The sequence below is a fragment of the Rhinoderma darwinii genome, chromosome 4, assembly GCF_050947455.1.
Source record: "Rhinoderma darwinii isolate aRhiDar2 chromosome 4, aRhiDar2.hap1, whole genome shotgun sequence".
Classification (NCBI taxonomy): Eukaryota; Metazoa; Chordata; class Amphibia; order Anura; family Rhinodermatidae; genus Rhinoderma; species Rhinoderma darwinii.
Window position 1 is genome coordinate 358788044 of NC_134690.1, and position 12315 is coordinate 358800358.

The following is a 12315-nucleotide window of genomic DNA, read 5'->3' on the forward strand; positions in this document are numbered from 1 at the left end:
AGAGCGGGGCTGCGGCTGTGTATTACAGCCATTGCTACGCTCCTGATCGCGCGTGGGCACTAGCTGTCACACAGAACGAGAATGCATGTCCTAATGCGCCAAGCACCCGCCGCTAAGAACGAGCATTCTCGTCCTGTGTCGGCAACTAGTTAAGTCTGTACTGGTTTCCAGCCTTAGGATGTAAACAGAAAAATAATTCTCAGATCTCGAAAATGATGAGAAATGAAAACGCAGAGTAAAATGGAAAGTTACATACTTCTCAAATATACAATGATTAAAGGGGCATTCTTATCTATAGAGAGCCGTGCAACTGGGGTCCCTGTTCTTCACATAGATGAAGGTACCACATCTATCAGATATTAATGGAGTATGTTGTGGATATACCATAAATAACGGAGATGGCAATACCTCTTTAAAATATATGAACATAAAAATAGAAGACAGAACTTTCTGATTTTAGAAGTTTTAGCTTTGGTCAGAAAACCAAACAAATGTATCATTCGAAACGGAGGTTGCACGAATGACCCCAGAGATGAAGTAGGAGGTTTTAGAACAATCTGTAACTACTAACCACAAAGCAAAATTAATTTAGTCATATGGAAAGCAAATTGAGCTGGTAAACAAGGAGCTGCCAGAACAGGATACTTATTGAAATAAAAACGCAAAACTCATTTGTCATAAATTACCTTCTATTCGATCGTTTTTTCCCATTAAAAAATCCTCTGTGTAGGGCGTCATGTCCAGTCGCAAAGGGAAAGAGAAATGAGTGTTCACCTTTTCCTTCATCATGGTGACCATGTTAAAAGTGTACCGCATTGTATTGAAGCTCAATATCCTCGGCAACTTCTTAAAACAAGCTCTGGAATGAACAGCACACAATAAATCAGCAAACACCGCTCTAAAAATATTGTAAAGAAACATCTGAAGATCTAGAAATGTTGGATGTGGGTCTGTGGATGGCAAATTAGATATGAACAAGACACAAAATAATAACCAGGGGAGAAAAAAAAAATGTAAAAAATAAAATGAAAGTGTAAAGCTTGGTACACAAATAGAAAAGGCCTCAGTCAGACAGCAGTATTCAGCTCAATATTTTGCTTCAGTATTTGTGAGCCAAAACCAGGAGTGAAACATAAGAGAGAAGAGATACAAGAGGTAGAGGCACGGTCCTCTCCAGGCAGTGAAAACTAGCGACCCATAGCTGCCCAAAAGCAGAACGAGCCTCATGAATAAAAAAAATTAAAAATCAGCGTGTAATTGTTGCCCATAGCAACCAGTCAGATTGAGTCGTTCATATTCAAAACTATTCTGGGAAGAGTGAAAGCTGCAATCTGATTACTTGCTATGAGCAGCTCTGACATTTTTTTGTCCATGGCTAAGGCCCATACTATGTATTAGTACACGTACAAAAAAAACATGATCATAAAGCAGTAAGGAAGGACTAACCTTTTCTCTGCTCGAACCTTCTTTCCACATTGGGAACAGGTGTACATATTGTCACCTTCCAATGTGTCTTTTATAGTAACTTCATCCAATGATTCCTGGGGACGAGATAGATATATTTAACCAAACGGAAAAGAATCGGTAGGACTAATAATAATAGTGAATGAATAAACTTTACAAAAAGGCTCAGTTAAAAATCTATCATTTTAGTCTACAGCTCCTATGAAGAACTATATGTTAACATGGTTAACATATATGTAACAAGCTAAAGACAAAATGAGGCATCTTTATATTTCCATGCATTGGAGAAAGGTGCAGATTGCAAGGTGAACCTTCCCTTTAAGTGTATCACAGCTCTCTGGTAGCAAATAATGTATCTGTGTGATCCTTTCATCAGCAGTGCTTCCATTTAGTCACTGTGCATCAAACGTTTATAGCTCCCATTCACATTGCAGAAAATAAAAACTGAAGGGACCTTGGTCCTTTTGAACCCAAACTGGCAGGAGTCCGAGAGATAGGATCGCTACCAATTACAATGTAATGGCAGATCCCAGCAATAAGCCCATAACATTATAGGATGGGAATATCTCTTTAAGACACTAAAGATTCTGCGTATCAATTGGACGGTGGGTGAGACAACACAGCTGAGCTCTACACTGTTCTTTTTGTCACTAAGCACCTTTTAGGATGTGTTAACACATCGCAATCAGAATGAATATGGACTGCGTCATTTTGAGACAGTTTCCGACAAAGAACACACTCAGGCTGGGTTTACATGTCACAGCCAAACAGTTGTACTTATCATTCATACTATTAAAATAACGAAAGCGGAGTAAGGATCTTTTCACACATGCTGGTTTTGTGGAGCTTCAATTGAACACTGGTAATAAAAAGTACAGAAACTATTGTTACAATTTTCTATCTGTATGTGAAATGCAGTTCTACTCACATAGATGTTTTTCATATCAGCTACCTGACATCTGACCGTGTAGAATTCTTCAGCTGTCTGGCTTACATGTTCACAATCCTGCAGTAAAAAAGAGGAAAAATAAATAACCACATAAAAGGAATACACATTCCAAAAGAGACAAAGCAAATTTGCGATAAACCAAATCACTTTGCTGTGCACCAATATAGAGGATATTAAAAGGACACATCTCTAGGTGATAAAAAATGGTTACATTCCTAAAGGGTAACTAAACGTTCAAACTTCTGACATGTCATAGTGACATGTCAGAAGTTTTGATTGGTGGGGGTCCGAGCACTGAGATTCCCCCCCCCCACCAAATCGCTAAAACGAAGTGGCCAAGGAGCTCGAGTGAGCCACTTCGTTTTTGTTCGGCTTTTCTCGGAAAGCCGATATAGCAGTGTACGGGCTCATAGACTTTCTATTGAGCCAATACGCCGATACATTGATTTCCGGAAAAAGCCGAACAGAAACAAAGCGGAAGAGCGCTCACACGAGCGCTTCTCCGCCTTTTGCGTTTTTGCGATTGGTGGGGGTCTCCGTGCTCGGACCCCGACCAATCAAAACTTCTGACATGTCAGAAGATTGTTGATTGTTTAGTTAACCTTTAAATGAGATCACTGCATTTTCACAAAGCACACAACCTTTATCATCCAACACAATCCAAGATAACTTACCAAAGACACAACGTTATTGGTAATTACGCCTCCAAATAAACTTTTGACTGTGTTCTTCTGTCGATTGTGTGGGGGGAAAAAAAGAAAAACAAAATTTACACAATGCTTATAAAAAATACAATAGACGATAGGCAAGCAAGACTTACCAATTCAGGAGACATTTCTTCAATCTTAGTAATGAGGTCTGTGAAGAACTCGGTCATGTCTTTCTGCTCTCCTGTGTTCAGTGGCTGTTTGTCCATGGTATATGTCTTGCAGAAGGGTCTGGGGTTATAAGCTTTACATTCACTCTCCTGTAATAGTTAAATGTGATCGTATTATAGTCTTCGAGAATGATTTTAATTGTTCCACCTGCTCCAAAGGGACCAGAAAAGGGCAAATTGAGAAGGATATTAAAGGGGCTGTCCAGTTTTAGAAAAAAAGGTTCTACTTTTTTCCAGAAACAGCGCCACGTCTGTTTTTGGGCTGTGTCTGGTATTGCAGCAAATCCCTAGTCAAGTGAATGGAATTGAATGGCAATACCAGATACAGCCCATGGACAGAGGTGGCGCAGTTTTTGGGGAGGGAGCAGATCCTTTTTTTTTCTAATTATGGGAAAAACCCTTAACCTACTAATCGGACAAAAATTGTTCTCTTGAAAGTTTTCATTGGATGATCGCAATAGAATCTTGAAAACCCTTAAAATATTAGGAGAGTTCAGTAAGGGTGTATTGACATATTGCGGTTGAATTGTGTTTTTGGTGCAAACCGCTGCAATGTGTGAATATAACCGAACAGAGTAATCTACTAATAAGCCAGCACCTACAGGAATTACAAATTCAGAAAGCTGCGTAGCAGTGTAGCTGAGAACTCAGCACTGGGGACATACAGAATTCTTACTAGATGCTGCAGCAACGTCTGTCTCTTTCTACCTCCCTCTCTCTCTGCTCCTGTTCGCTCCTCCCCTATTTATAGACTATGGGCAGGTGTGATGCATTTTTCTCTAATAAGATTTTAAAGTTTCTTATATTCGGCTGTACCAATTAAGGATTAGACTAAAGGCTGCCCCAAATAGCTGGCGGTTTTGTACCCTGATCAGGTGGGAAACCATTAGTCTATTCACATGTCATCGTTTTGGCAAAACTCCAGCAGCGGCAGGAATTTAGAACACCTATTGGGTCTATTCACACGTTGCGGTCCAAAAAAAAATAGTTGCATCGATTTTTACGACATCTCGGCAAAACTCTGTGGCTTTGGCGCAATATTAAGAAGAGGCTGCAAAAAATCACAACATGTAGAGACCCTTGGGAACTCCTGCTGCTTTAGCATTGGCTGTTTCTAATTTCATTTTCCCTGAATCTCTCCAAAGGTTGACACAGACAGCGACATCATTGATACACTGTTTTTATAAAGGTTTTAGCAGCTTCGCAAGTTCTCTAGGGTCATTACATGTGGTTTTGCCATGGTTAGGGTGTATAGACAGTCACAATACATAATAGGGCAGATTTATCAAAACTCAAAAGCCACTTACCATTAAATAAGTAAACATTTTCTGAAGTTCCAGCAAGGTAGTCTTATGTTTAATATCATCTAAATACTGTAAAAAAACAAAAACACAAAACGAGAACACTATTTAATTATTTCAACTTTTCTACATAGAAAATGATTCCCAATGTTGAAGATGTCAATCTTTATATCTTCCCCTTTAAAAAGCATCCTATAGTGGAAAATATTGTAACGCTGAAAGGGTTGGGGGAAATTACTACTACATCTGTGGCAATCTCAATTTTATTAAAGGCAGCCGTGTGTCGTAAAATCCTGCCTTTACGGCTGACCCTCAACTAACCAGAAGAATATAAATGTAGAGTATACAATTAATTAATATACCTTAGCAGTAAAGATGGCTTGCCTCGCCTCGGGGATCATGTACAGCTGCTGTATAGTAGATGCCAAATAACAAGTGGCTCCAAGATTTGTCAGTCCAACAAACCTGCACTCCGCTCTGACGTCATCATGGGGCCAGTAGTCCCATTTGTAAGGCGCGTGGGAAGCTGTGGTCCAAAACGTATGGTACAACATTTTGAAAAAGGAACAAAAGTATGACAGGAATCATAGAAACTTATATTTCAGGATAGAATTCAAACAGTTCCAACCATAGTTATTAATCCAGCAAACGACGCTGGCTGGCGAGGCGGATGATAGCTGCCGCATCCCAGCGGTGGCACAGTGGCTAGATGGCAGGGAGTACGGAAATAGCGAAGCTCGCTGAGCTATGCCGTTTCCGTAACTGCCATAGAAGCGAATGGCAGTTATGGAAATAACGTACCACAGAGAGTTTTGCGGTTTCTGTAACTTTCATTCACTTCTAGGGGAGGTCCGCAAACACTGCTTATCGAGCTCGGCTGTTTCCACAAATCCCAAGTAATGGAAACAGCGTAGCTCACTGTGATATGCTGCTTTCTTAACTCTAATTTACTTCTATGCTTCTATTCCTGGCCACCTTGTTAATGTGCCACCGCGTCGGGGGGGGTCGTTCTCGTGATAGGTGCAGGTCCCAGAGAACGAATGCAGAGGTGGACGTGCGACTCTCTACGGTGATTTGTAAGGGAGCTAGGGAGACAGCCGAGCAAGCATGCTCTGTGAATTCCTACCACGGATGAATGGAGAGAGATACGCACATAAGAAGATAGGTGGTTGATCTGTGTGGATATGACAAAAATGTCTTTGATAACTTTTTAAATGACAATTGACCTCCTTGTACAATGAATAAGTGAATAAAGTCATCTTTCCTTTCTACTCTTCTGAGCACTTTTTTTTTTTATTATTATTCACCAATATTGTCAAGCTACAATCTCAGCTCCTCTTTATGATACTATAGCAGCAATGGAACTATCCCCGGTAGCTAGAAACAGAACATTAGTTCAGCCATTTCCAGAACACTTTTACATAGTATGCTTTGGATATGACTGAACGGATGCAGCGGGAGGTAGTAAGTACATGTATTCCCCATAAAATAAGTAGTTCAGCTAGAGACTAAGGCCCTGTTCACACTGAGCTTTTTGTCGCGGAAACCGTCCGAAATGGACTCCCATTGATTTCAACGGGAGGTGGGGGCGTTTCTTTACCGCAAGTAACAAAAACGCTTGCGGTAAAAAGAAGCGACATGCCCTATCTTGAGACGTTTTCCGCCTCAAAAACCCCATTGAAATCAATGGGAGACAGAAATAAAAGCGTTTGACGCGTTTTTTTTGCCACAATTTCACACGTTGTTTTGACGCGTTTTTGGGCAAAAACTCTCGCGGTTATTCCATCTTTCTGTTGGAGATAGCTAAAAAAAAAAAAACACAAAAAAAAAAAACTAAGAAAACGCGGCTAAAAATGCGTGTGGTGCAAGACCCCTTCAAATAACCGGAGCAGAATTTTCTGCCTGCAAAAAACATACCAAAGAGCTCACGAGTGTGGTATATTCATGAGCTAAAGTCAAACTCCATCACTCCATTGTATCAGTGCCTCTCCACCCCTACTGCTGTTGAAATCTTACAAATGCTTAATACAAGCTGCGGTCTCCATGAATCTGCAGTGACTTTGTAATGAGCACGGGTGAGATTTCAGCAGTAGCCGGGAAGGTGGGACACTGAAAAGGAGCTGGTCAGCACTAGGAGGCCGGATATAGTTTCGTTTTTAGCAGGATGAAAGTCGTCCATTCCTAACAGCTCTTCTTACTTCTTTGTTCTGAGGAACCCCTGACCAGGCTTCAAGGCAACCGGGGCTTCAGGGAACCCCGATTTAGCTGGACTAGCTTTTAACATCAGATGGGAAAACTTTCAAAGAGGTTTAGACAGACATTCTGACATGGATTTTCAAAGTAAGTAAGCGAGCCTCATCGGGTCTAAGGCCCCCTTCACATTACAATTATTCTGTACATTTAGCTTTCAGCATACAAGCTAAATGTGTACATAGGGCTCCACTAGCCCGAGGAGGTCAAAAGTGTGTCATTTTGGCCCCTGTATACCTTTTAGTTATTTATATATTTTTTTAAAGGAGACTACGCTATTCCATTCAACGCAAATTCTTAAAATAAAAAAAATACCTCATGGTATACTTTTGTTTAACATGGAAGCCTATGGGTGATGTATCTGCACAACATATACATCATGGGCTTTTTAATGGACTTTGACGCATACGTTAAACGTACAGCATTAGAGTCTATGGGTGACGGAAACATTAAACGGATGACCAATAGTGGCACTTGTCACCCATAGACTATAATAGTATCCGTTTAAGAGGGGGCGTCTGTCTCTCCTGTCCCCAATTTCATGACGTATCTGTTTAATAAATACCATTATCGTTTCTGGTGACAGATGCAACGGTTAGGGCATCCGTCACAGCCTGCGTTTAACGTATTCGCAGGGAGCTTTTCCAATCGTATATGCCAAACGTAGTGCAATAAACGTGATGTGCAGGGGGTTTCTAGAGATCTATTTAATAATGTACGCAGTTTGTAATGTCAATTCTGGTGACAAATCCTCTTTAACCGATTAAAATAAATAAGTGTTCATTACGCAAAAAACTTTAGGTGAAAACATTACGGTCATAAAGTGGTAGCAAAAAATAAAAAAGAAACCTAGGAGACATTAAAGCATTTGAAATACTGTGACTCTTACACTGCATGTGCTGTGCCATTACCCAATTGTGTAACAGCCTGTAGTTCTCCACGGAGCCTTTCACCATTTCCACTAAGAGGTCATATGCAGCTGCCCGGGAAGAATGAGATTTACATTTGGGCTGCAACCGGTCCTTTAAACTCGGTAACATGAACAGGAGGTTAAAAACATCTCTAAGAAACTCCTGGGGAAAAAAAAAAGAACAAAAACCCTGTTACATCTTAGACAAAGTCAAGTATTCCTTATTAATAATCAGCAGCATTTATAATTAACCCCACCTGTCCTTCTCGTGAGAATTTGAAAGGCGGTTTATGTTTGATGACACTGGTGGCCAATCTCAGGAGTCCTGTCATTCCATCGTCTTCCACATTACCATCCTGATAATCCAGGATTTCTCGGCTATAAAGAAGAAAAAAAAAAACGAAACAATCCAATAACTTCTAGAGCCTTCAACTGGGCAAGGTTTTTAACCCCTTTAAAGGACACCGCTATTACAGGCCTTGTGGACACGTCTATTTTTTTCATCACTGCGCGCCAAGGGCCAAACCTTTTTAGTTTTTCATCAACGGAAAATCCGCCATTATTTTGGAGTTTTGCATTTACAGCGTTCACAGTGTGGTATAAATAACATGTTGACCCCCAGAATAAAGTGATTTAATGTTTCACTAATTTTGCACAATACAAAAAAAAAAATTGTTTTTGTGTCACCGCATTCCAAGAGCCATAAATATTTTTCTGTCGCCTGAGCTTCATGAGGGCTTGTTTTTTGTGTAAGGAGTTGTAAATTTCATTAGTAACATTCTGGGGTATATTGGACTTCTATTCCTTCTTTTGGGAGGCAGGGGATGATAAAATTATAAAAATCAAAACACACTAGTCCGCCGTTCACTGTGTTTTTCCTTTGGATTTTTTCTTAATTTTTTATATTTTATTTAACTTTTTTTTTAAGCTGCTTTATTTAGGGACTAAAAGACCTACAGAGATGGCAGAACTGGGAGCCTTTTTAATCCCCCAGCTGCAATGGAAGGGGTGCTGAATGGGTGACAAAGTAAGCCCACTCCCTCCATCTAACCATTTAGATGCCGTGATGGCTATTCTTTGAAAGCAAACAATGACGTTTACTATTCAATGCCTCCAAGCAAAGAGCTTGAAAGCTAAAAATAAATTGATACAAACTCTGAAGTAACATGACATAATTGTACAACTTTTTATTACACAATGAAAAAGCTTTACGATACCCTATAAGGAAAAAAAAAAAAAGGTAATGACAGAAAACCCTACCTGCGAATGCAGTCAGCCAAGTGTCGTGCTAGTGCATCTAAATCAAGCAACGTTGTCTAGGATCAAAATGCAAAAAAGAAATTAGTACCATGGTCTCTGAACACAGCAGAAGGTTAGAGCAGTCCATTCCCGTACACACCAACAGTGGCTTTTGTGTGGTCATCGTCCAAGCAGAATTTTACCAGATCAGTTTAAGTCATGAGGCTACAAGGCCAGGCTATAAATTCTTATTTAAAGGGGTTGGCTCATAACAGACATTAGTGACACATCGCTAGGATATATCACCAATGTCCAATCGGGTGCTGGTGGACAATCAAGAGAATGAAATGGCACTGGCACTAGGAAAGCACCTTAAAAATGCCCCTCTTAAAACAGTCAATTTAAGCAATCTCTCTAAACAGACGTTGCACTATAATACAGCGCACTGTCTGTACATTACCGGTGAAGAGTCCGGAGACAAGTCCAGCGACATCTGGTGCCTGCCTAGCGAAGCAAGTTATATGCCTTCTGCTTCATCTCCGCACAGGATGCTGCTGGACTCGTCTCAAGGCTTCACCGATCATGTGCAAACAGAGCGCGCTGCAAGGGCACGTTCACACGGCGCTCAAACAATACGCCGTGTAAATAAGTTAAATACGCTAGCGTTTTTGAAGGGCACTTTTTAAAATACAGGAGTTTTTGTCGTTTTTTTTTACAGGGTATTTAGTACTCCCTTTGACTATGGGAACATTTGGCGCTTCACGCGCCAAAGAAATTACCTAACACTTTTTTTTTTTTACGCAATGTGTTTTTTTAAATACCCTCACCTAAAAAAAAACAAAAAACGTGTATTATGTACTAACAGCGCGCATAATTGAGCGGTTTGACGTGTATTTCGGTGCGTACAACGCGCCAAAATACGTGGCAAATACACGCCGTGTGAACAGGGCCTAACAACTTATTTTTAGACCATGCTTAAAATGGACAGTTTTGAGAGGGGCTTGTTTAGGACGCTAAACCCTAGTAGTATAACATGCTGGTGGGTTAGTGCCCTAAAATAGAGTATCAGGTGCCCCTTAAATTAATGAAGTGGCCAGGCTTGTGCACGGCCCTCTCCATTGAACTCTATGGGTGTTATGGAAAAAGCCAAATTCTGGCACCAAATCAGGTGACCATAAAAAAGTGCGTTCTGTATACAAGACTGAAAACCATATGCACCCAGTATTACCATTTCAATTGCTCTTGGATCAGTTATTTTAAATAGGCATCATAGCTTTCTGAAGCATGAAGACACAAGGTTTTGCCGAATTAGTACAACTAATCATTTTGGAATACGATCACTGTATTTTCTGTATATCGTGCAATGTATTCACTTTTCAACTTTTTATACCGTTTTTCAAACACAAAAAATAAACTTTGTTACAGAAAATACCTGGCTGGCATCTTTGACATGGATGTTATCAATCAGTTTACACAGTAACCAAAAATATTCTTTACATCCAGGTCGTAGAATAGTTTCCTCCTCATAGTCTTCAACCTATTAATATTCATAAAAAAATAAAAACCATTATGCCAATAGCCATATACTTCCACATCAACATTATAGTGTTGTCTGAATACTAATAATAATGGATAGGTTTTCCCATCAGGGACAGTTATGGCCCATCCACGCGAGCTACGCTGTTTTCTACTTATATCGTCGGAAATTACAAGTCGCAGCGAAAAAAAGAGAAGGGTAGAACAGGGTTTTGGGAACCCTGTTCTAGAGATCGGTGTAGGACCCCCATGTATCTGACATTTATGACAAATCCTATGGATATGCCATAAATGTCACTGATGGGTAAACCCCTTTAAATACTAATGCAAACAGAACAGAAACCGCTTGATCAGCACTTCTCAATTCTAGTCCTGAGAATTTTCCCACAAAATCCCAATTTAAAGTGTACCTATTGTTGTAAAAAGTTAGTTACACTCATTTCTTAGGAAGCTGTAAATGTACATTAGATAAAGTGGCAAGAGAAATGTGTCTGACCTGCATATTTCAGGTCTTTTTCCTTCCCTCGTCTGGTTTCTCTTTGCACTTTCTGCAAACGTTTGGTATGTCAGAGACACATCAGAAGTTTAAATGCGTGGGGGTCCGAGTGCGGAGACCCTCAGGGTATGTGCACACGAGAACTGTCTTTTACGTCTGAAAAGACAGACTGTTTTCAGGAGAAAACTGCTGCGTCGTTTCAGACGTAAAAGCTCCTCCTCGCATTAATGCGAGGCGTCTTTGACGCCCGTAATCTTGAGCTGCTCTTCATTGACTTCAATGAAGAACGGCTCAAATTACGTTGCAAAGAAGTGTCCTGCACTTCTTTGCCGAGGCAGTCAATTTACGCGTCGTCGTCGTTTGACAGCTGTCAAACGACGACGCGTAAATGACAGGTCGTCTGCACAGTACGTTGGCAAACCCATTCAAATGAATGGGCAGATGTTTGCCGACGTATTGGAGCCCTATTTTGAGACGTAAAACGAGGCATAATATGCCTCATTTACGTCTGAAAATAGGTCGTGTGAACCCAGCCTCACAGTCGCTGAACTGAATGTGCAGAAGCGCACATCTAAGCGCCCAGCACCGTTGGCTGTAATCAACGCTCCTTGTTAGGCAGAAGTCAGCTCAAATATAACGTCTATCTGAGCCATCTTTACCCTGTCTGGGAGCGCTTATCACAGCTGAAGGCGCAGGGCACTCAGCTGAGCACTTCTGCACTTTAGTTTCAGGGGCTGGGGGTCTCAGCACCTGGAACCCCACCGATCCAAACTTTTGATATGTCTCTAACATATCAAAAGCTTGGAGAAAGCACAGATATTCTTTAAAAGGGGTTGTCTCCTGAAAACGACCCCTGGCCATATGCTCTTTTACGACAAATAGACAACTAAGAGGTGGTTCCACTTGGGACCCCACTCCATGAGCCATTAACCTTGCAATACTAGACTTTGATGGTTGTCGCTTCATACAGAAATAGCAGCTATTTGCCTGGACACCGCAACAGCTCCTATATGAATGGTGTTGTCTGAGACAACCCCTTTAATACACATTTTACCCTCTCCATTATAACGGACATGGCGGGTTCTGCCTGTACTCTGGGTGAGAAACTCCAGCTGCATCTCCCACCTCCCTGTCCATTTACTCTTTTCTGAACATTTAGAGATATTGCAGGCAGGGGGAAAAAGGAACTACAGGCTGCTGGAATACGATATACTACAATATATGCACGTGTACTACGAATTTATGCAATACAAATTATAAGGATTGCAATTTTTTAGTTATGAATAGGTAATA

The 12315-nt window shown here is 40.7% G+C and overlaps 1 protein-coding gene across 2 annotated transcripts in view; it reads right to left on the reverse strand.

Moving 5' to 3' along the window:
- The window catches only part of USP34 (ubiquitin specific peptidase 34), a 133917-nt gene that overhangs the window by 49733 nt on the left and 71869 nt on the right, over positions 1 to 12315 (reverse strand). For both annotated transcript variants that reach the window (XM_075863007.1, XM_075863006.1), the window contains 11 exons: positions 10423 to 10527; positions 9012 to 9067; positions 8009 to 8129; positions 7731 to 7914; positions 4954 to 5117; positions 4598 to 4663; positions 3234 to 3380; positions 3088 to 3144; positions 2393 to 2470; positions 1447 to 1541; positions 687 to 859 (listed from right to left, as the gene is read on the reverse strand). In XM_075863007.1, coding sequence (XP_075719122.1) covers positions 687 to 859; positions 1447 to 1541; positions 2393 to 2470; positions 3088 to 3144; positions 3234 to 3380; positions 4598 to 4663; positions 4954 to 5117; positions 7731 to 7914; positions 8009 to 8129; positions 9012 to 9067; positions 10423 to 10527 — 1246 coding nt within the window. The remainder of the gene's footprint in view (positions 1 to 686; positions 860 to 1446; positions 1542 to 2392; positions 2471 to 3087; positions 3145 to 3233; positions 3381 to 4597; positions 4664 to 4953; positions 5118 to 7730; positions 7915 to 8008; positions 8130 to 9011; positions 9068 to 10422; positions 10528 to 12315) is intronic.